The sequence below is a fragment of the Nannobrachium achirus genome (genome assembly GCF_963921795.1).
Source record: "Nannobrachium achirus genome assembly, chromosome: 5".
Classification (NCBI taxonomy): Eukaryota; Metazoa; Chordata; class Actinopteri; order Myctophiformes; family Myctophidae; genus Nannobrachium; species Nannobrachium achirus.
The window spans coordinates 37,002,205-37,026,326 of NC_137814.1; the positions used below are offsets into that span (position 1 = coordinate 37,002,205).

The following is a 24,122-nucleotide window of genomic DNA, read 5'->3' on the forward strand; positions in this document are numbered from 1 at the left end:
TCAATATCGGCACTGCATAAATGAAATCATCATGTTGCTCAGCAGCTGGGAAAGTACCATATCAGCCATACAGAGGCAGGCACGTGCTGGGCCCCTGATTCAGCCCGGGAAAAATAGTTGGAGAGGCCCTCATTTAAAAAAAAAACAAAAAAACGTTTGTTTTGTATTTATCATTTTAAAAATGATTTAAACTAGTGAAAAAAGCCGATCTACAAGCACACAACGCCTCGCGATGTGTGCTTGTAGATCTGCTGTTTTCACTACTTTTGTGCAACGGCCTTGTATGATGAAGCAGGGCTTTGCTTTGCAAAAAAATCTACAAATTTGAAACTTGGAGATACGAGGTTTCTGCCCAACAGTGACGATTTACTTTGTTAGCACACAGCCCCCAGAATGGAACGAAGGCCGACATTTTATTTTTATTTTTTTCCTAATGGCCGGCCTGGACTGGCCGGGAATGAACTGGCCGTTCGGGAGTTGTCCCGCTTTTCCCAATGGCCAGCATGTCCCTGTACAGAGGGCATCTTTAGGTTGACTGACCACAGAAAAATAAAATGGATCCAGGAGTGCAAATCTGACAACTATCTGATCTGAAATCCGATAAACTATTAAATAAAAACTGTCAAAAATATTACTAAAAGTAAATGTGCAATACAAGCTTGACAAATAAATGATTATGTTTCATGTACAGTAAAATGTTACTAAAAACAGAATGGTGTTATGATTTTTTAGCCTTATGGTTATGTAGTGTATCATATCTCTTTCTTTTGGAGACTGGATCCAGCCCCCTTGGTTGGACTCAGGCACCTTCCTTCCAGGAACGTTTTCTCCCAGTTCTAACATTAACCAACAGGCCTTATTTCCTGAAACTAGAAACTCAAGCAAAAAGGAAACGCAGCAACACCTGCACCAGTGAGAGGCCAGCCAGGACATGAGTCAAAAATGAGGCCATTACAGTCAGACATGCTTTAAAAGACTCATTTATGCTTCGTAGCATGACGGTGTCACTCTTTTCTGTATAAATTATAAATTGTTATCGAGGCGCTGAAAGTGAAAATATGTATTTATGATTTATCATTGAACTGTTTTGAGTCAACAGCCTATGCAACACTGTAATGAAATACTGATACGGCATGAAGCCAAATATAACGTATAATCTAAACAATGTGTGGGTTAGGATCACAAACAGTTGTATTAAATATTCTGTTCAGAAATAATAACAAATAAAATGAAAGTCTAAATAATTCTAAATTCATTACAAAAATAAAACAAAAAAAGCTTGTCAAGCAAGGGAAACCAAAGAGTTTACCAGGCTATTGCATGAGATGTCGTCAAAACATGAATTCAAGAGGATATTTTCCTTAGACGAAAAACAACTTTTGACTCCCGATGGGAAATGAGATGACAACTCTAACTTAGTTTGTATTACAATCACAAAAACTCCTTATTTTGGAGCAGAGTGCAAGCCACATGTGCCCTCACAGAATCCCACAAGCCCAGGCTGCCGTTTCCCAGCGAGGGTTGATTGATTGGCCATCAATTGAGACACGCTCCTTGTATGAGAGCACTCTTCACCACAGGACTATCAAGTAAACAGACTTGGAAGTCAAGGCCAGCAGAATCCCTTGTGTCTCCATACCATCCGTTAGGAAGGCAAAGCCGGATCTCATGTATCTGTGGTCAGACAAGACCGCCACCACTTCCTCGTATTGCAAGGCTGCTTCTAAACCACGCCAGTATGTGCTCTATTTCCCTAACCTTTTTTAGGGGTTGGAATTCACATAACCATGTGGTATGCTTCTGGAGTTTGGGACTTCCAAAATCTGACTGTTTATCACTCAAATCAACAAAAATAAATGGTCTACAGTGAAAACATATTCCCTTTGAGTAAAAAAGAGAAAAAACATCTCAGCACTGCCATGTCCGGTCATTCCTTTGTGTCATCCTGTGCTTAAAAGTTATGGGTCTCTCACATCTATAATGGTGGGCTGTGTTTAACTGAAGTGATAAGTTCATAATGACTGGGTTGAGAGCTGTTGAGCGAGGCTGTTGGTCCTCTTTCACTCCCTTTTAAAGTAAGGCTTCTTCCCGAGTCATAATTGAAAGTGCCAACTGCTTGCCAAATCAAATGAATCTGGGCTCTTAACGTGCGGTGGTCCCCCGCTCCCCCTTTCTCGTGAAAATTGCCCAACAGAGGTGGTGAACAGCATGCCAATCATCTGGAGCCAGAAGAGTGTTATAATAGCAGGCAGGTTTACAAAGGGAGTCATATCCATGAAACAGTACTCATGGCACTAAGAAACAGTAAATAACTTCCCAAATAACTTCCCTTTCCATTTAGCATGTGTTTGACATTCCCCATGCCACTTTCTCATATGGCAGCCCTGTTATGATGGGTGTTACCTAAACCAGGAATATTTTGAGGCTTCAAAACTTTTTCCATATCAGCTAAATAGGAGTAATTGCCATTCGAATGACCTAATAAAGTATGTACTGTAGAGCTAAAGTACCAATAATTATAACTTTCGTCCATTTTATTACCAGGGCTGGGGCAGTCAAAAATGACACAGTTAAAGCTCTTTCAGATATATTAAAAATAAATAACAGATCGTTACAAATTAAATTAGCACAACAATAAAATGACAAAAATAAATCACAGAATTACAGTATTATAGCAGGTCATTTACACATGGTAGATTTATAATAAGAAATATTAATAATCTACATTATATTGCTGTAGTGTAGACTATATCATTTTATACTTAAATTAGAATATACAGTAAGGATGTGTTTTGCTGTGTTTGTCCAAGACTTCCCGGAATTATCTGCACATTTATAGTCTGCTTCTTTTTTTTTTTACACCGATAATGATATTATATTTCCCTTTGATGCAAAACACAACAGTAACACTGGGACATGCAAGACGTGAAGCCAGGGTGACAGTGTGTCCACAGAGATGAACCTGGAACCCAACGACCTGGACAGGAAGGGCATTGGCAGACAAACAATTACCAGTTAAAATGGAAAGATCAAAGTTATGGATCACAAAATGGAACACTAATGGCCATTGACAATGTTATCTGCTATTGGACCGCTCATTTCACATTACTTTTTAATATAGAACACATGCCCAAGTTTCTGGGAATGTTACAGACCTTTTCCATTGGTGCGAGTACAATCTCATGCACTTTCTGCCAAGAGCGCATTGAGGAACAGGATGAAGATGATGTGGCAGGATAACAGTCACCCATTACCTCATCAAAAGTATTAGATCAGGTCTGTCATGCACTTTTACAACTCGATGTGTCACTTCAAATACATGTGTTTGTCTAGTTTTGGAGCGACGCCTATTGAAGTCTGAGTCTGTTAAAACTGCACCCAAACATATGCTGAAAATATCACTACTTTTTTCATTTCAAAGTGTGACCCAGTAGCAAATTTAGGAATAATAATTACATTCTTTAAGAATACCGTTTGAGCAAAGTCCCACATTGCGTTAAGAGCTGCTAGCAAAGAGAAGCGCAGAGCACATGAGACAGAGAATAATTCACTATATTGTACGTAAAACGGAAATAGATTCATAACGGCATTAAAAGGTTGAGAAAGTAGCAAACCTACTGTATAAATAATCTATTTCATTGGTCGTTCAACTTCGGTAGTCTGCCTTTCGTGCAAGTCAGTCTTTTGGAAGTCTGAAACCTTTAAGGCAGGGGTTCCCAAACTTTTTTGTCTCAGGGCACCCCATGAATATTTATTTAATCCGAGGCACCCCTACATTATAATTTTCACTCCCAGCAACTTATATTTAAAGCATATTGTCGTTGTCGGGTGAAAACCTTGTATGTCCAAAACCGTTTAGTATTTATCATCTATAAAATGTACTAAACTAGTGAAAACAGCAGATCTACAAGCACACAATGCCTCGCGATGCAAGGCGTTGTGTGCACGAGGCGTTGTGTGCTTGTAGATCGTCTGTTTTCACTAGTTTTGTGCAACAGTCTTCTATGATGAAGCAGGGCTTTGCTTTACCAAAAGAGGTACATATTTGAAACTTGGAGATACAAGGTTTCTGCACGACAGTGGCGATATTTGAGTGATTATGTTGCGAGGAAAACGTTGAGAAAATAGCCATTTTGGTTAGAAATGACTGAAAATAACTTTGTACTTCAAGTTTAAAATGATACTAAATATTTTCTCAAGTGTCCAAATAAATTCCAGATATTATCAAATTATCTCGCGGCACCCCTGGACTGCCGTCACGGCACCCCAGGGTGCCCCGTCACCCACTTTGAAAACCCCTGCTTTAAGGTTCCAAATTTAGAGCGATAAGAAACTTACGGTGGGTTTCTCCCCTGCGTCTGGTCGGTCGTGTACAGCTACATCAGTCTTTTCATGCGCGAGGTGTGCTTGTCAACGTGCATGGTGGCCCGGTCTGTGGAGCTGGTCAGGACATCCAAGACCTCGTCCTGGCGCTCCAGCTCCGTCTCTGCCTCCAGAGCCAGGTTTTTCAGCTGCATGAAAATCTATGACACCCCCCCAACACACACACACACACACACACACACACACACACACACACACACACACACACACACACACACACACACACACACACACACACACACACACACACACACACACACACACACACACACACACACACACACAAAGAAAGACAAAGTACATGTCATTAGTTTGAGAAATCACACTCCAGCCCCCACTGAACTTGGACGAGCATGGAGGGGGCCACAAATAAAGGAAGGGGAGATACAACACAGAAATGCGGGGGGAGACGGAGGAAGTAGGGGAGTGATGAAACTTAGACCATATGTAGAGAGATAGACCATATAAAGATGGGGTCAGCGAGTTAGAAAGGTACTCAATGGAATATAGAGACTAGAGAGTGAGTAGAAAAGGGGGTGATAGGTCACTTTTTTCACCCCTTCTTCAGAATTCTCTCTTCTTTGCCTGGCCACACAGAAAATGGGAAGCTAATAAAAATGGCTGCAGACGAAATGTCAGCATTACAATTTGACACCAGCTGTGAGACAATTATAGCTACCAGTATGATAGCTATAGCTATGTATATGATAGCTATGGTGTTATGTGATAGTATACCGAATGTGATCATTAAATGCATTGGCTGGTCTCCTGGGGTCACTGATATCCGACGGACAATAACATTTGTTGTCTTCATTTTAGTGCGTTCAGTGAATTATACAACTACATCTCCACGGTCTAACAACTGTGTATGTTATGGTCGATGGAACAACTTAAATAAACCACGATGTGTGCCAAGCAAAACCTAATAAACACTCACTCCAAACCCCACCACCATGGTTTCTAAACTAATATTATGTTCTCCTACTCACGCTCACACACACCCATTAACATTATGTCAGTTTTCACTGGCCAGCAAACGTGGACATTGCAGCAGCGCACAGGAACTGGTCCAGACAGGAGTTTGAAAACAGATAGTATTTCTGTACACACCAAAGGACAACTGCATTCCATCTCGCAGGTCGGACAACTATGTTGGATTGTGATGGAAATTACTTTATAACTAGGCTAATATGACCTAATCATGCCATATAACCTTACATTTGCAGGAGTTCTGGTGTGTCATTGAATAAACACAGAAATGTACTATTTTTAGCAACTGCTTATATCATGGCTAAAAGAAACAAGTCATGTAGAAACCCCCAAATTTAAACATTTAGTCTAATGCGCTGTTACAAAAATAAAATAAAAACTCTTGTTATACTTTTGAAATAGTTAATTTCAAGGACATTTTCAAAAAATATTCAGTGTGATATGCATGGACAAAGAGGGGTATTTGCTAAAGCACTTAAGGCCGAATATTAGACGCTCTTTACTCACTGAAGGTTGTTATATTGACATGAATTACATTAAGAGTAGGGTGTGTCTAAAAGTGTAGCATTATGTCAAAATTGGTAGCCTTTGAAGCCTTAGCTATTATAACATATCAGCTGTAGACAATAAGCCATTGATATAGAGACTATAGACAACCAAAACCTTAACACTGAACTAGTTCTAATTGTTACTGCCATGATGAATTTGTTTGAATAATGATTATATAGACAAGAACGATAGCGAGTTACACTAAGATAATGAGAAAAACATTTGTTGACACTGTTATAATGTATAATAATTAACTAAATAGCCATTGTGAAGTGTTCACAAAGCCCGATTCAAGATATGTTTTATTGGCCTGCTATGATATGGCCATGTTCCCATTTAGTCCTAGAAAGAAACTATTGGCATTAGCTAGCGCTGACTATATTGAGACCAAATGCATAATGGAAACTGTTTATGAACGTAATTATGTATGGGTTAGCAAAAACAAATGTGCACTGAAGTTTTACACAAACCTTCTCATTCTAAGCAACCTGTAATAATGTCGCTAAATGAAAAATAATTGTCCTGAATTTGCGTCACTGTTTGGGTTCTGTCATCACAGACCGTGCATCTAAACCCAACTCAATGTTATATGGTCCTGAATGGAAAGACTTTCTGCAGTCTGACCAAATAACTGACCATGTCTCTTTCCCTCTCTTAAACCCAATACAGACTTTGGTTTGTGGTCTCACCAACTAGCATTTAAAACATACAGGATGAAAAATAAAAATCATTATACTGAATCGTGGTTTGGACTGGAAATAACATTTGTACTCTATAACATTCCCCCGTTCTTCATTTTCACGTGGAGGGCAGCTTATTTTCTCAAACTTATTGTCGTGACATCGGTTTTACATACCATAAAGCGAATGCTCATCATAATATGCTTTACCGAAACGTGAGGCTGGTTTACAGTAACAGTAGCCATTATTTGAGGCAAAGTGTATAATTTTCTGCCCATAGACATAACATTTGTATGACCTTGCCCAGTGCCGTCATATGAGTGTGACCAAGTCTTAAAGGTAACAACGGTGCAAGTCATATATCTGCTGTGGGAGAGCTCACCTGTCTCAGTTCCTGGGCCTCAGCCTGGCTGACAGCTGGCTGGAGCACACGCACCTGCACCTGGGAGAGCTCCCCAGCTGGGATCTCCATGGGGACCTCTGTCTCCTGGCACATTTGCCGCAAACCTGATTCCATGGGTGGAGATGGAAAAGAAACAAACATAGCCCACCTTGAAGTGCAAGTGTCTGTGTGTGTGTGCAAGTATGGAAGCCAAAGAGTAAACTGGTGGTGTGCCAGTATAGGGCACCAGAAATGAGGCGATATATTCATAAAAATAAATGTCTGTCAAGGAAAGACACCATACACAGTAATAATGTGTATTACTGTACAGTGTTGCAGCTTACTGTTGTCATTTTGTCATATTGCTGCGGTGCTTGAAATAACATTGTAGGACTATTGCAAGCGTCTTCATTCATTATAGCAGGCTGAAGTCGAAAATGCAGACCTTTAGTGCCACACGGTGGTCAAATGTTGCAGTACATTAAATACACAGTAAGGAAACCAAACAAACATTTTTCCAACATTTAACTCTGTAAGTGTAAACATGTTCCTGTTCCGGTCTATTTTTATACCTTCAGAGTTAAGTTCACTACTTCAGATTTCACTGTGCACTGTGATGTCTACTAACCTTCATTCCACACCGAACCCTCTGCGTCAATCGGAGAAATGGCAGGACTTGCCTTGAAGGCAGTATATTCGCAGGTGTACTCCACCTTCTTTTTGTACTGCATCTCCAGCACTGCCATCGCCTCTGGCATCTTGGCAGAGAGGAGACGGTAGCAAATATCGGGTTTACCGATGAATCGCTGCCTGATGCTGATCTCATAGGGGCTGTGCACCCTGATGTCATCGACCTCGCTCCTTTCGAAGCGGTGGAGGAGACGTTGATTTGTGTCTCGCAACTCTAGAGAGGACACAAACACTAACAGACACCCTGGCTTCAGGTCTGTCTCCCCACCCCTGGAAACCACGGCAGGGATGCTACTGATCACCTTGTGCCCACCGGAGCCCTTCCCAGATGCAGCAGCAGCAGCAGCTCTCTCAGCGTACTCTGCCTTGGCTTCCTGCTGAGCCCTCCAGGGAAGCTTACCAAATGGCCACCAGGGAGGAGACTCGAGTTCTGTCAGCAGCCTGCAACGAGAACATAGAGACAGAGATTAAAAGAATCCTACTCACAGAATGACAGTTCACATTTACATTGGGCCTGGGTTGTGTATTCAAGTACAGGGTCTGAGGAGCTAACAAAGCATCCAACCAAAACAGCAAGGTGGAACATATTGTAGGTGTAACAATACAAGATGTTAAAGGTTAAAGGTACTGTATGTTTACCCTATTAGACTATGAAACATGATATACTTGACATTACTTACGACCATTTTCCAAAGCATACCATGATTTGGATTTTGGAAGTACAGTATATGAAAATCAACTTGCAGTTATGAAAGATTGATTTAATAAGTCCTCCAAAAATAAAGTATTATGATAGGAAACTGGTCTATGTTTATGTATGGGCCTAAGCTGTGAATAATGATACATGTATTGGCAACTGCAGTGCTTTGACCATTAACTCCGATACAAAGCCAGAGAGAATTTAGGCAATTACTTGTCTGCAACACCCAAGTCAGAGTCAATCTTCTCCAGTCCTTCCATCATGTTATCGAACTGCTCTCCCTGGTGGTGTAGGACCATGCCAGTGTCCTCCAGTCTTCTCTGGGCCCCTGTCATTAGGCTGATGAGCTCTCTGCCTTTGGAGGGCCGAGCCTCAGCCCCCTGGGCCTCTGTCGAGGGAGACAGGAGACGCTCTCTCCAGAAGTGCTCCAGGACATTGTAAACCACCACCCTGTTGGGCTTCAGAGAACCAAACCAGTGCTTCACATTGCCCTGCTCGAGCACAGTGAGGGTGCTGAAGATGTAGCTGGACGATTCCATCTTGATCTCCATGATGCAGGAGAGACGGAAGCTGGCCAACGTCTCCTTTGTCTGGTCAGAGGTGAAGCGGACCGTGGTTCGGGTGAGGGACAGGGTACCATTTTCCCACCGTTTCTCGCAGTTGATGTAATAGGAACCCTGCCAGCAGTGGATGGGACTGCAGTCTCGGCTCATTTTGGATAGGGTTGCATTCCTGACATGAAAGAGGCACATACATCAGTTCAATGGTTTAGGTTAATACATCTGAACCAAGCACATGCAATCATTCAATAATATACTTATTAATATATCGACCAACATACGTTATTTACACCGTGATCATCCGAATATACGTGAGCCCGGGAGGGAAAGGGTCCTGGACAATACTGGACCAGATTGGACTGGGAGACGATTCACACTAACTTTTAATGGTAACGCAGGCAGGCTAACGTTAGCGAGACGACTATCTGAGTGATTTAAACACGGACGACGCCGTTGTCATTATAATGCTATAAACGTATCTGAGTCTAAAAAGAGCACTTGCTTTCACACTCAATGACACAGTAAACCAAGTGCTGTAGATTTATATTACCTCTACGTGACGCTAGGAAATCATAACACTGTTGTTTATTACGGAAATGACGTATGATATGTACAGTCGTTTTTACTATCCGGCTAGAAAATAATGTCGCAGAAATTCATGATATATAAATTCCACGACGCGAGAAAGTATTTAGGAAAAATTAAGGCAATAGTTATAATATTATTATAATTAAAATAATTATTATAATAATTGCTATAATTATAGTCTATCTGCCAATATTGACTATAATAAACGCGAAATAACAACAAAGTGTATGTGTGCATGCCAGGTTCCCACCATTGTTGAGTTCCCACTGGCAATCTCCTTGTATTATTATGGAGCCGCTGTGGAATTAATTCGTGCGCTAGTCAAAAACAACGAAAAAGGTGTAGTTTAAACACGGCTATTTAGTTTGTATAGACGTTAAGGAGCAACAGTGAAACAGAGTCAGTGGACAGTCATTTCAAATCATGTAACAACAGCACTAGCTAGCCAGCTAGCTTTAGCATTCTTACCCACCCCAGAGGTTTTGTTTACAATATGGACAGGGAATCTTACCATAACTGCTGCAGTCTTGTAAAAATACCAAGGCAGTCTTATGAGCAGTTCTGGTCTTCACACTTTGTGGATTATATTGACAAGGACTTGAGCTATTCTAAATTCTTCAAAAAGTGCTTGCTTCCTAATCACCCATGCATGTTTTCAAGAAGATTTACTGAGGACTGGAAATGTAGAAAACAATGGGTGACTGAAGAGGGGAAACCTAATTTTCAGAAACTGCTACAAGAGTTTGGTAAATACAATTTATTGCCAATGTAATAACTAATACACATCATTGTCAATGCATGTACTTTGCTGATTGTAATGCTTTCTTTATGTGTCCTTTCAGATGAGACCCCAGTTCCTGTGGCAAACTGTAATGCAAAGGAGTACAATGCAAACCCCAAGCAAATTATGCCTTTTAAAGAATTCATACAGTACTGGAAGGAATATATCCAGAATGGACACTCATCGCCCAAAGGATGCCTTTACCTGAAAGACTGGCATATGTCAAGGTCTTACATTGATACTGATTGCATTTCTATACAATACTTTATATATACCAATGATGAACATGAATCCCTGACAGTGATTGATTATAGCCGAGGACCATTAACCACTTTAACCTGGTTTAAGTGGTTAATTACCATTAAGGTGACATAATAAATACAATGAAAATAGGGCTTAGTTAATGTTTTCTTTATGTTTTGACAGGGATTTTCCAGAGCATGGTGTTTACACCACACCAGTGTTTTTCTCCTCTGACTGGCTCAACGAATATTGGGATGCACTTGAAGTGGATGACTATCGGTTTGTCTACATGGGGCCCAAAGGTTCATGGTATGAAAAATTCTTCATTCATCTAGAGATTCTCAAACTCTTTATGGTGTGTGTGTGTGTGTGTGTGTCTGTCTGTCTGTACAAATGGAATACACAGACCGGGAGTGTACAAATGGCCCTGAACAGTTCCAATTGTACACTCTCAGGGCCCTATTATGATCCAGGTCTTATGCCTTATGCCTTAACTTCTTTACCTTTTTTTACTATTTTGTTTTAGTTTTTTAAATATTTCAAATAGCTGATCTGCAAGTTCACAACGTGCAGATGTGGATCAGCATTTGAAGTATTTAAAAATGTTTTTCAAAATAGTGAAAAAAAGGTAAAGAAGTTAAGGCATAAGGCATAAGACCTGGATCATAATAGGGCCCTCAGAGTTAAAGACCTGTGATCCCCTAGAGCAGTGGTTCCCAAAGACCCAAAAGAGAAATTAGACATTTGCCTGGGACCGAAAGTAGTGAAGATAGCAAATATACAAGCTCAATTTATAGAATTTCTTACATTTGTTTGTTTGTTTGTTAAAAAAGTTCTTAAAAAATTTAAAATTCTTTCAATAAAATGTAGGAAAATGAAATAATTTTTACTCGAGTGGTGACCCATAACAATTGGTCCGTGACCCACAAATGGGACCCGACCCACTGTTTGGGAACCACTGATCTAGGGCACTAAAGAGATGTTCACAGACTTAGCTGTACAATAGTTCTTCTTCAGAATGACTCACATGTATTGTATAATATGTCTTCCTAGGACTCCATTCCATGCTGATGTGTTCAGATCCTATAGTTGGTCTGCAAACATCTGTGGGAGGAAGAAATGGCTCCTCTATCCACCAGGTCAGGAGGAGTATTTACGAGACAGCCACGGCAACCTCGCTTATGATGTAACTTCACCCGATCTTCAAGATAAAGGGCTTTTCCCACACTTTGATAAAGCCTGTCAACCTCTTGAGATCATTCAAGAGGCAGGTGAAATTATATTTGTTCCCAGTGGTTGGCATCATCAGGTTTATAATCTGGTAAGAACCTAAAGATAAAGATAATCTTGTATACTCACAGTCTCATCAGTTTTGCTGTTCTGGGGCAGAATTCTATAGATTGATGCTCCTCTGCAACACTGCAGAACATTTCTCATGATTTGTTTTCATCCTACATTCAGTATGTGTGCTCATAGAACTGTAAATCAGTGTCCACCAATTGTCATAGTGTCCTAAAATATGTATTATTAAGAAAAAGGTACAACATTAGACAACTTTCTTGTGTACCCTGTAGAAGACCACAGAAATACCTCCACACACAGGCTGCTGACATTTTCACATATGCTTTATATAAAGAGCCCCACATATTTCATATTTCGGGCTCTGATCAGACTGAAATGTGTCATAGATCAGCGGTTCTCAACCTTTTCAGGCCGCGACCCCCAAAATCATCATATTTTAACTGGGGACCCCCTCACCCCGAGGAGCACTAAGAGTTGAGAGTTGAGTTGCATTACATTTTGTATTACACGCTTCTATGTGAAAATAGCCGATCTACATGCTGCCGTTGTGAGCATGTAGATCGGCTATTTTTACAAAAAACCCATAGGTTGAGAAGCACTGTCATAGATGACTGACATCACAGTTGAAGACTGAGATCCACATTGGAGCCACGCTGTTCCCATGTGGATCTCGAGATCCACGATTCAATTTCTATTTTGGATTTAGTCTTTATTTCTTTTTAAAGTAGCCAATTGTTTTTTTTTTTTTTTCCTTCCTGATTTATTTATGCCAATTCATCATCCCCATATACATGGATTTGGTCTTTAGGAGTAAAACAGGTCTATGTGTGACATGGATTGTGACTTTCATCTACCCATCTTGCAGGAAGACACTATCTCTATCAATCATAATTGGCTAAATGGCTGCAACATTGACATAATGTGGCAGTTCCTTCAAAATGAGTTGTCTGCTGTCCAAAGAGAGATAGAGGAATGGAGAAACACCATGGATTCATGGCACCAGCACTGCCAGGTACTGGAGGAAAACATGTTTTATCAGTCTACAGTACATGCTAATAAGTACTGTATATACTTTACTATATTGTATTGTATTGATGTTTGTCTTTTGATTAATATGTTCTTTTACTTTCCCAGGTCATCATGAAGTCTTGCTCTGGTATTGATTATGTGGAATTTGCCTCATTCCTTAAAATAATTGCAGACAACCGCATGTCCTTCTTGAGCTCTAGCACCTCTGGCAACTCCTCAGATTACCCAAAGCATTTGTCAGAAACCCTTGCCACACTTGGACCTCACCATGCTGCCTTTGATCTACAAAGAGTGGCTCATATACTTGAATGCCTACTTTGCAATGAGGACTTTAAGCGACTGGATCCTCCAGCGCTGAGCTCACAACCTGAAAGTCTGTTGCAGCAAATTCGAGAGACCATAGTACACTCCACAAGAGGGCAGCATCCTCCTTACCAGGAATAGGTTGCAATAATTAACTGCTATTTGTCTGTGGTTTGTGCCATCAGCTTCAACTGGTGTCATCAATAAACAATATTACAATATGTCTAAGTGGTGAAACTATGCTTTTGGCACATCTCATCCTATGTTTTATATGCACATTCTGGGAGGTATTCAATTTTAAATGTGGCTGTGAATGTTCATATTTGCACTGAAAGGCAAATGTATAAAAGGAAAATGAATAAAACATTGGTTAGTGTCTCTGATGAATATTTATTAAACATTAGTTTCATTATATATTCAAGTGCTTAAACAATTAGGTGGTACAACTGTTTAACCATGTTGAACCTGGCATCCATATTTTGGGCATGTCAGAATCATTTTCAAATAAAAGAAAATCTATAAACTCAAAAAATGCATTGTGACGTGAGCTGTAGATCTGTTATTTTCACCCCATCGTACACCAAAGTACTGTATGTACTATAGGGCTTAAATGGCAACATTATTTAAGCAGAAATAGAACATCTCAAGTAGATGAATGACAGGTGAAGGTGAAAACCATGTAACATACTTTGGCGTATCCACTATCAAGCCTTTACATACTATGCACACCACACTTGAAGCAATACATTTATTTTGTGTCACTTGATTTTGGAGTCTTTTGGCCACCATTCTGGCACACTGGCCTCAGCAGTCACGTTGGTGCCATCGGAAGATGTGACTGATAGCACTTCTTTGGCGTGAGCAAGGCGGATTAGGCTCAGGCCGAGATCTCCGACCCCTGCCCTATGTTTCCCAGCAGCCTTGCCAGACTGTGTCTGTAGTGTTCCTTCCTCAAGGCCTTCGACTGGGGCTGACAGGCGTACGGGCATCAGCCGTTTCCGTACCACACCAGTGTGATGAGTCCTGGCTGTGAGCTCCTGGCCAATGTAACAGCCTTTACTGAAGCTAACGCCCTGCATGTACACTAGATTGGACTCCAGGGGGAGTGCCACGCCTGGAGGAAGGTCCTTAACTCCTTCAGGAAGTCCTGGAGTAGAACAAAGATAAGAGAAAAACACAACAACATGAATTATACAAATTGGGAGCAAGTGCAAATAGAACGATGTAATTGAAAATTGCAAGTGTGGTTGCCGTGACGCGAACATCGCAAATGAATTTCATCTTACCATTTGAATTTTCCCCATTCAAGTCAATGGGGAAAATTAATTCACTAATACACTAATGGCCATATATGGAGATCTCTGCGTCAGCCCTTGTCCTTTTTATGACCATATATGGAGATCCCAGGTGACATCAATATTAAGCAAAACTGGGAGGAGTAGCGCGGCTAAAAAAAGTTTACGGAAGATGGAATAGAGTACTATACTGTCCTGCAGGGGCAACCACACTAATGAATGAAAACCCACACGTTTCCCCCCTCATTGCTTTTTGTAATACAAATCAACTCAGCCTTACCTATTGCATAGCGATGTCTATGATAGTCTTCTGTGTCACCTTGCTTGCATGATGCAATGATATTCGAAGGGTCAATTTGATTGTCCACCACCAGTCTCCAGCCCATGGCCTCGGTCCGTGCGTCAGCCTCCCACACCAGGGCTTTTTCTGGGGAGGAGATATCTGGCTTAGCCGTTGTTTCTTTCCCCAGAGGGAGCACTGCCCACAGAGAGAGGTCTGGACAGGGGTTCATGGTCACCTTCCGCCGAATCTTGTACACCTTCAAGTGCCTCAACATCAGGTCTTTTACAGCGCTGTCACACTCGAGGAGAAAGCTGCAACATGCCTCCGCTTCTTTTATACTGAAAGACAATGAAAGTGAGAGGTGCTGGTGAGAAAACAGTTTATTTATTTGGATTTTGCATAAATGTTTGCTACAGCGAGCAGTTTCAGAGCCGTTTAAAACGTTTGCCAAAACCAAAACACATGAAACTTGCTTTATAGATAAGCGGTGGTCACGCCCACCTGTTTGCCTGATAAAAAGTGACGTTATTGCTATCACGTGACAAGACGTCTAGCCTTGGATCAAGACTTATCATACAGTAGATGTATTTTATCGATTTTGACATTTGCATATCTATCATAGATACGAAAGGTAAAGTCCTATCATAAATACATTTATGATAGTGTTTGATCCAAGTCTACAACATAAATGTTAATTGTAGCCTTGGATCAAGGCTATAAAAAAAGGGAAAAGATATATATGGCAGATATATATCATATATATTACCTGTACAACATGATGTCATATAGTGTCCTTCCCTGTACATTCAGCATGTGTGCATACATAGCTCTCTGTTGTTCTTCTTCTTCAAAGAGACCCATGTCATTGGTGATAATTCCTTGGAGGAACGCCCCAGTATCTTGTCCTTGGATCTTGATCAAGGTCCTGTGGTGAAGGTTGTAACACACATACCGTGGCTGTACAGGATCACGTTCACTCGCCTCTTGGCTGTACTTCTTGATGGGGATCCATCCTGTGTTTGTTGTCACACGTCGACACCATCCGTGGAGTGTTCGAGAGTGACACACACAACCACGAAGCAAGCCGCTGGACCCAAACGTGGCTTTAGCCACATAAAACATCGCCAAAGTATTCATTTTGAAGAGTGTGTCATGTCAGGCTGTCAGCTAGTAAAATTTCATTGCAACCTCTGCTTGTATGGGTCGCTGTCCTTCGCCGGACGTCATATTGAATTAATGACGCGGGATTTGATGCCGCATTAAATAAAACGTCAGTCTTGCCCAAATATGAGTTCAGTAGTTAATAACAATTGGCTCTGCACTAGTAGTATAGTTAAAACGTACCCTCAGTTAGGTTACGACACTCTCACACAGGGGAGACCATTTCCTCAGCACACGCTCCATTTTGAACTCCCACAATGCATTGCTTCATAATAAGAACACGTGAGTGATGAATAACGGTTTATTTTATTTTATTGTCACTCTCTCTTAGTGGTGTAAAGTAACTAAGTAGGCCTGCATTTACTTGAGTACTGTACTTAAGTACAATTTTGAGGTATTTCGTATTTGTATTTTACTTGAGTATTTCCAATACTTTTACTTCTACTCCTTTACATCTCAGAGGCAAATATTGTACTTTTACTCCACTACATTTATTTGAAAACTTTAGTTACTTTGTAGATTTTGATAATAGTTTCCAAATTAACCATGTTCAACCCTATTATACATTTCAGCCATTTGAAAATAATAGCCGATCTACAAGCTCACAAATGCGTGCATCGCGATGCATTGTGAGCTTTGTATACATTTTACATGTTTAACATGGGACATTCTGAAAAATGACAACTTTCTACTTCTGGTACTTTAAGTACATTTTGATTCCAATACTTTTGTACTTTTACTCAAGTCAATTTTTTTATTCCAGATTTTCACTTGTAACAGAGCTTAAGAAACACATTTTCAGTTATTTTTCCACCACTGCTCTCTCTTACTTGCGGTCAGTGTTCTGGTTTGCAATGTGGCCAGACGCGTACTGCACACCATGTTCCTGCCGGGTGCCCACTCCTTTTTGGTGCCCAGATTTCTCTAATGCCAACTCTTTTCCGAGGCCTGGTGCCCTGTCTGCCCACATTCCCCTAGTAACCACCCTTTCAATTCTTTTAACTAGAATTTCGGGGGGGCCCTCAAATCTAGAGCTCGGGCCCCCTCCGGGGGCCCTCGCCGTATACCAGCAATCAAATTGATTTGTCCATATATGGAGATCTCTGTCGACCGCTATTTTTTGCCACAGAGATTTAAACAAATGTATATATATACACACTGTATATATATATATATGCAATGTAATCCATGCAGACGAATACAGGTCCAGTGGACAGGTAACCAATGTTGTTGCCATCAATGTTAAATAGGCATTTGTTTCCAAAGTGTGAAGTTGTTTGAAGTAACAATGTGTTGTAAGGGGTGTGTCTAATACAATTAATATCAAATATCTAAATCTGAATCAAGCAACTGAAAAACTGTCTTAAAGGGGTGAAATGTATATGTATTTCCCTGTATTTATGAAGGAAATGTACAAATGAAATGTGATTTAAAATCAAAAGGAAATACATCTAAATACATCTGTATGGTCCTCCTTTGGGGGTCCTACTTTTAAAGTAAAAAACTGTTAAAAACAGTTCTACACAGCGGCAGAACCGTTTAGGCTTAATATAATAGGGTTTATATAAAGTATGATGTCTTAATCTTACATTGGGAGAAAGTTCTTTCACAGTCACTCAAATCTTTCCTACACATTTTTTTTTTTTTACCGATGGGGGGAGGATGGAGGGAGGATGGGAGGGAGGAGGGGGGTTGGAGAGAACAGCATAGGCCTACACCACGTCATCGCCTCACCAATACTTTATTAACGTCTGTTTATATTATATGCAGTGAACGCAATCATTGTCACCAGATTCTATAGGTCAACATTTGCGGTGTAACAGCCCAGTACGTTCGCACGCACACGCACGCACGCACACACACACACACACACACACACACACACACACACACACACACACACACACACAAACACAGCTTGACATCGACAGAGAGAGACAGGGAGAGAGAGAGAGACGGCAGGGATATCTTTTACTTTTTAGCATGGTGCAGTCCTATTCCGCGAAAAACTTCACTCTGGTACCAAATGGACTCGTACCATACGCGCTGTGTGTGCACGCACGCGTGCGTGTGCAACAGCATATAAACCTTGCGTCTGTCTGACATGTTTCCTTTTCACGGCTTTGAGTCAACACACCAAAACATTGCTTCATGAAAGTGGATCCAACGGCAGCTGTGACTGTAGAAAACAACACTTCTTCCAATCCTTATTGCTGGCGATCATTGTCCATTGATCATTGTGAAGAAGGCTGGAGTACTTTTACTTGTTGAATTGGCGACTTTTTCTTTGATCATTGTGAAGAAGGCTGGGCTGGAGTACTTTTACTTGTTACTTTTGTTGGTCTGTGTTCGGGGACGTACCTGAACGCATGTGTTCCTCATGTTTTGACACCAACAATGAAGATATTGTTCTAGATATTGTACTGCTCATAGAGAGGTCTGCTGTGTTAACGCTTAGCTGCTCCATCCCCTCCCCTCATTTCTCTCTCTCTTCTCTCTGTCGCGTCCCTCCACGGCACGCTGTTAGCAGCTCCCCTCTCCCCTCCTCTCTCTCTCTTTCTCTCGCTCGCTCGCGTCCGTTGCTGCACGCTGTTAGCTAGCTGCTCCCCCCTCCTCCCTCCCCTCATCTCTCTCTCTCTCTCTCTCTCTGTCTCTCTCTCTCGGTCCCTGTAACCTGATACTTTGCTGACGAAAATTGCGTGGCAGTACCTCTGGGGAAAGATTTGCATACTAAACCCACACATTACTTTTCTACAAAGTGTGCATCGTGCAAATACAATAGCTTCAGGAGAAGCTGCTAGGAACATTGGGGTAAAAATGCACGATTTTTGTGCAAAAGGTGGAGTCTTTAGATGCAGTGTAAATGTGATTCTATCGCGCAGGATGCTTAAAAATAATTGAAGAGGTTCGCTGTCTATTATGGTCGTGGGATTGTAAAGTGTTTACATATTTACTGTATATAATTTTGTATTATTTGTGTGCTTGTTGGATCTGTGTTTTATCTATAAAGATAATTCACACATTTTATATAGCCTATAAATACACATGAGTGTCAGGGCTCCCACATAGGACTGTAAAGCCTGTATCAGAGTCGGCACCGCGGTGGAAGGCTATCCACCGCGGTGTAGTGTGGTGTAGTCTTTTTGAGTCATAAAACTACAACGTTAGCGCTCAAAAAGACTACACCGCACTACACCGCGGTGGATAGCCTTCCACCGTGGTGCCGACTCTGATACAGGCTTAAGAATCCAGAAGATTTTGAGGGGTGTCTTTTTGGGAGGGCGTGGAACTCCCCAAGCAGGGGGTCTGGGGGACGAATACCAGAAGAGTCGCAGGAAAGAAACTCGCCTGGGCTGATGGTTTATGCCTTTTGATTGATTGATTTAGTTATTTATTAGAAATTTTTGATAGGAAAAGGTACAGTTTCATGACAGTACAGTTCACTGATACAATGTAAACTAAAAAGAAACTCGGGTAAGGCAAGGCTTATTTGTTATTTTCCATTGAGATCCTTAATATCCTTATATACCTACCGGTATGTAAACTATGCCTAAATGGTTAAACCTAACCTTATTCCTAATCTTAACCTCAGTAAAACGGTGCCAAAACCTAACCCTATTCATAATCTTAGCCACATAAAGATATGCGTAATCCTAAAGTTATTTCTAACCTTATTCTCAGTAAAACAAAATAAAAAATAAAAATCTCTGCGAGTTTCTTTCCGGCGACATTAGCAGTTACCTGGGGCACCCCCCCCCCCCCTATTAACACAGTAGATGTATTTTCCTGTGTTCTGGTGAAGTTTGATACTTTTATCAGGCTTCAGGCTTGCTTTACTAGCATGGTGATGGGAAAATGATGGGTACAATTTCAGCCATTAAAATGCAAAAGGCAGGCGTAGGCCTACAGAAATGAAGCGATGTAGACCCATCTTTAATAATAACCATTCATTACTTAAATGAATATCTTTGTATGATTGCATGCACTGCCCACACACCCAAGCGGGGGGTCTGAGATGGGGACATTTTTTAACTGATGTCATTTCCTGTGTTCTGGTGAATTTGGGGAGTTTGATTCCAAATCCAGGAGAAATCCAGGAGTATGCCAGGAGATAAGGTCGAAATCCAGGAGACATGCCTGCCGAAACAGGTGGATCCAGGATCGACCATTCAGCCACCAGAAGACTCACACATAGGAGAAGAGGGTCGTCATGGGACACGATGGTCAGCCACAAGCAAGCATCAGTATGTTTACTTAATTATTATTATTATTATTTCAACAATTACCACACCCATGACTATATACATATGTATGTGTGTGTAAATGGTGCATTTCTATAGCGCCTTTATCCAAATACATTCACCCATTCACACAACATTCATACACCGATGGCAGAGGAAACCTTGCTCCAACCTGCTCACCGGGAGCAACTAGGGGTTTCTTCAGAGTCTTGCTCAAGGACTCTTCGACACTGGGGGAGCCCGGATTCGAACTGGGAACCCTTCAGGAACCCTCTGTGTTCTAATGACGGTTTCTCTACCCCTGAGCCTATGCTGTGTGTGTGCGTGCGTGCGTGCGTGCGTGCGTGCGTGCGTGTGAGAGTGTGTGTGTGTGTGTGTGTGTGTGTTGTGTGTGTGTGTGTGTGTGTGTGTGTGAGTGAGAGAGAGAGTGAGTGAGAGAGAGAGAGGAAGTGTCTATTTGATAAAGCAGGATTGAAATTGGTTTATTTTTATGAATATAACATTTCAACAATCTTTAACATTTGAGGCACTTAGGACTAGGAGTAGGCTATCACGATAGTGAAGGCAGAATTAGCTATTACTGAAACCACTTGGAAACATTGATTCAAAAACAGAAAACATTGAATGATCATCAGACGGACTGTAGCATGCCTAAATAAGCGTTAAATGGGGTCTACTGTTTTCTATATGGGTACTGTATGTGCACATTTGCAATGCATGCATTATCTGCTTCACATTGCAGAAATCATCAGTATTTAATTATTGAACAAATTAATAATTATATTGCCAATACAGTAAACTTACCTTTCCCCTTGCAAAGGTCACTGCATGTCTTTGCAAAGTATAGGTGGTATTTTGCAGTCAGACCAATGCAGTGCACGGTAGACTTTTCATAGCTTTTACAGTACCTTACATTTCTCTGAATATTGTATCTCCTTCTAGTCTCACTCATACATACATACTACATCCGATATTAATTCTTCAAATACATGCATCTTTACAAAATATCTTAAATCTATTGAACTGAGGCGGGTCCATTTGGCAAACAATCATTTCATCAATTTGAAAACGTCTTTGTGCAACTATGCATCATTTTTGTTTCGCACTGCATTGCTTAAAATTTTGATTTAGGCCACAATTCAAGAGACAAACTAAGTAAAATTTCGAATCCAGTTCGACAGCAGATCAAATAAATAGTTTGAAGCAATAAAAGAACACCACTTAAACATATGAAGTTACAGCAGGAATTAGAGATGTTATACTAAGCGATACATTAACCATGTCAAAAAGCTGTGATATGTGAAAAGGACACTACAGTAACAAAGAAGATTCATAGCACAGTATCTGATAATGTGTTGCAGATTGAGAGATGCATATGGGAACAATGAATCTCACTGTCATGTACATCATGTGTATGTGATCATAAAAACAATTCCCTTATTGACCCAATACACTGTTTACTGTTCTAATGTCACTTGAAAAATGGTATGTCCATCATTGTCCAACCCCACCATTGTGTGATTGATATATATTCCACCCTATTATTGTCTAAAGTCTCTTCCAACATGTATAACTCCTCCAGTTGTCTCAGTGTCATACAGGAATTTGTAGTGATTTGCAATGTGACAGTTGTTTCTAGATCCAGACAGAAGACTTTCCATTTTTAACAATCGTCCCACCTTTCTCTGTGGCTGATTTTGGCCTGGCTCCTTGTTTTTCCTGGACTGCGTTGACCCTATTTTGTTCTGCCATGGTGCCTCCAGACACAGGGCTACTGGTCCTGGAGGTTGGCTGGTTGCTTTTTGTACTATATGTTTGAAATGCCATGTCAAGCTGCTCCTGTGCCACTCGTAAGTGACGGTGTAGGCTCGCAAGATCAGACGGGATTTTTTCATCTGGACTGATGCACTGCTGCTCCTGGGCAACATTGGCCATGTTCTGCTCGTGAGTAATGAGGCTGTTTGGAATTTTGTTAGGCTTGTCTGACTTCATGACAAGGTTGTACCCTGGAGGGGAAGCTGGAACGTTACGGGAGAACGGGTAGCCATGAAACGACGTCCTCCTGCCTCTCTTCCTGCGAAGGGCGTCCCGAAAGTTTCCAATTCCTATGTGCATCATTTCACACATGTTTAGGAGTAAACAGAGGCAGCTTACCACATACATTATGAGGAGGAAGATGGTTTTCTCTGTAGGCCTTGAGATAAAACAATCCACTCTATGAGGACAGGGGCTCCTGTTGCACACATATGAAGGGCTCACTCGAAAGCCATAGAGAAGATATTGGCCTGCCAGGAACGCAACTTCAAAGATTGCCCGAGATATGAGCTGAAGGACATAGATCCGCATCAGGCCCTCTTGCAAGATCTTTCGGCGGCCATCATGTCTCTGCACGTCTCGGCCGGCGGTGCCAGGCTCAGGTCTGACCTCCATGGTGTCCTCATAGATCATGGGCTCAGCATCGTCATCCTCTCCCTCCTCAACCACATCCTCCAGAACATGGTTCTCTCTCCACCTGGTGTGCGGCGGCTTCCTACGTGTCCTGTGCTGTTTCCTCTGCTCCTCGTCTTTGATGCGGGCTATTTTGTGGATGGCGTAGCCCAGGTACATGATGGAGGGGGTGGAGATCATGATGATCTGGAAGACCCAGAAACGGACATGCGAGAGAGGAGCGAAGGCGTCATAGCAGACATTGTCACAGCCTGGCTGTTTGGTGTTGCAGGTGAACTTGGACTGCTCGTCCGAGTAGATGGACTCCCCTCCGACCGCCGTGAGCACGATGCGGAAAATTATGAGAACCGTCAGCCATACTTTGCCCACAAAGGTGGAGTGGTTGTGGATCTCTTCCAGGAGACGAGTGAGGAAGCTCCAGCTCATGTTGGCCTTACAAGCTTTTTAACTAGAATCTGTGGAGCAAAAACATAAAAGTATTGATGAGATGCAAAGTAAACCATGAAATGATGTGCCTCATAGGCAGGGTTTGATTTGTGAAAAACAAAACAAAAAACAGAAGGGGACATTTTCCACTTAATCCCTACAGTATACTTCTTCGTACGACAAATAGCGATAATACCAGATGTAATGTATTGGAGAAGAATGTAATTGAAGCTCACAACACAGCTCATCGTGATATGTTGTGAGCTTGTAGATCTGCTATTAACATTTCTCAGTGGAAGAGTAAGGACACCACCTGCAACCACTGCAGATGTGCTTGTTATATATAATTGTTTAAAATAATGTTTTATTCATTCAAATCTGTTTGAGATTGCAGCTTTCAAAACCAGATGTACACATCACATTGCTTGTTAATGTTCACAGCTTCCATTTTCATTGTATTTCAAAGACCAAGACACTGCACAATCTGATCAGTGTCACTCTTGGAGTTACAAATGGTTAAATTAACACTAAGGATATTACTGTGAAAACAATATGGCCTATGTTCTTAATGCATGTCAGCACCCAGAATGATGTCAGCCAGTCCTCTCCTCACTGCCCATCCCACAATGCATCATGCAGCATGCTGTGTTTCTAGTGAAGTCATGTTCGGTGTACTTGTGATGTAATCTGATCCATTTACTCTGTAACAGAGACTTACTAGCCTGATTCCAATGGCAAGTATTAGTGTTTGTCGCCTGGTTTAAATTGAATAGAACAGTGTGAACTAAATATAAACGTTAACAGACAAAGTTTATGCCCATAAATTGCTGGCAAAATTAGTACATTTTACTTGCAAGATTTTGGCTTCTAATCTAAATATTTGAACGCTAAACTGCACCTGCCAGGTCAGAGTGTCCTCAACACTCCAAGAAGGTGACAAATTGAATAATAATAATAAAAACTTTCAGAGTCAAATAACAGTAGTACTGCAGATTATGCTCCAACAGTATATTCGCCATAGCAAAAAAAAAAAACACACAACACTACACTGCAAACGCATGCACGCACGCGCACACACGCACGCACGC

At 41.3% G+C, this 24,122-nt stretch overlaps 4 protein-coding genes across 5 annotated transcripts; 1 reads left to right on the forward strand and 3 right to left on the reverse strand.

Moving 5' to 3' along the window:
• Nucleotides 1-964: 964 nt before the first annotated feature.
• snap47 (synaptosome associated protein 47) lies at nt 965-9,464 on the reverse strand. Its single transcript, XM_080725239.1, has 6 exons — nt 9,216-9,464; nt 8,588-9,106; nt 7,613-8,115; nt 6,985-7,109; nt 4,339-4,523; nt 965-2,977 (listed from the first exon to the last, which is right to left on the reverse strand). Exons 2-5 carry the CDS (start codon nt 9,085-9,087, stop codon nt 4,377-4,379), a joined length of 1,275 nt encoding a protein of 424 aa, XP_080581365.1. The 5' UTR covers nt 9,088-9,106; nt 9,216-9,464; the 3' UTR covers nt 965-2,977; nt 4,339-4,376.
• A 347-nt stretch (nt 9,465-9,811) lies between these two features.
• On the forward strand, nt 9,812-13,482 carry jmjd4 (jumonji domain containing 4). Of its 2 annotated transcripts, none has more exons than XM_080725388.1 (6): nt 9,812-10,268; nt 10,365-10,530; nt 10,730-10,855; nt 11,600-11,867; nt 12,714-12,860; nt 12,983-13,482. In XM_080725388.1, the coding sequence occupies exons 1-6, from the start codon at nt 10,016-10,018 to the stop codon at nt 13,319-13,321; spliced, it is 1,299 nt and encodes a 432-aa protein (XP_080581514.1). In that variant the 5' UTR covers nt 9,812-10,015; the 3' UTR covers nt 13,322-13,482. The 2 variants fall into 2 exon arrangements, with proteins under 2 accessions (XP_080581514.1, XP_080581515.1); XM_080725389.1 differs by having other exon boundaries at nt 11,600-11,817; nt 12,718-12,860.
• A 130-nt stretch (nt 13,483-13,612) lies between these two features.
• On the reverse strand, nt 13,613-16,140 carry iba57 (iron-sulfur cluster assembly factor IBA57). Its single transcript, XM_080726119.1, has 3 exons — nt 15,525-16,140; nt 14,756-15,096; nt 13,613-14,327 (listed from the first exon to the last, which is right to left on the reverse strand). The coding sequence occupies exons 1-3, from the start codon at nt 15,893-15,895 to the stop codon at nt 13,939-13,941; spliced, it is 1,101 nt and encodes a 366-aa protein (XP_080582245.1). The 5' UTR covers nt 15,896-16,140; the 3' UTR covers nt 13,613-13,938.
• Nucleotides 16,141-21,795: 5,655 nt separating this feature from the next.
• On the reverse strand, nt 21,796-23,034 carry gjc2 (gap junction protein gamma 2; the record flags this gene model as incomplete). Its single annotated transcript, XM_080726475.1, has 1 exon — nt 21,796-23,034. The coding sequence occupies one exon, from the start codon at nt 23,032-23,034 to the stop codon at nt 21,796-21,798; it is 1,239 nt and encodes a 412-aa protein (XP_080582601.1).
• Between the last annotated feature and the right edge of the window lie 1,088 nt (nt 23,035-24,122).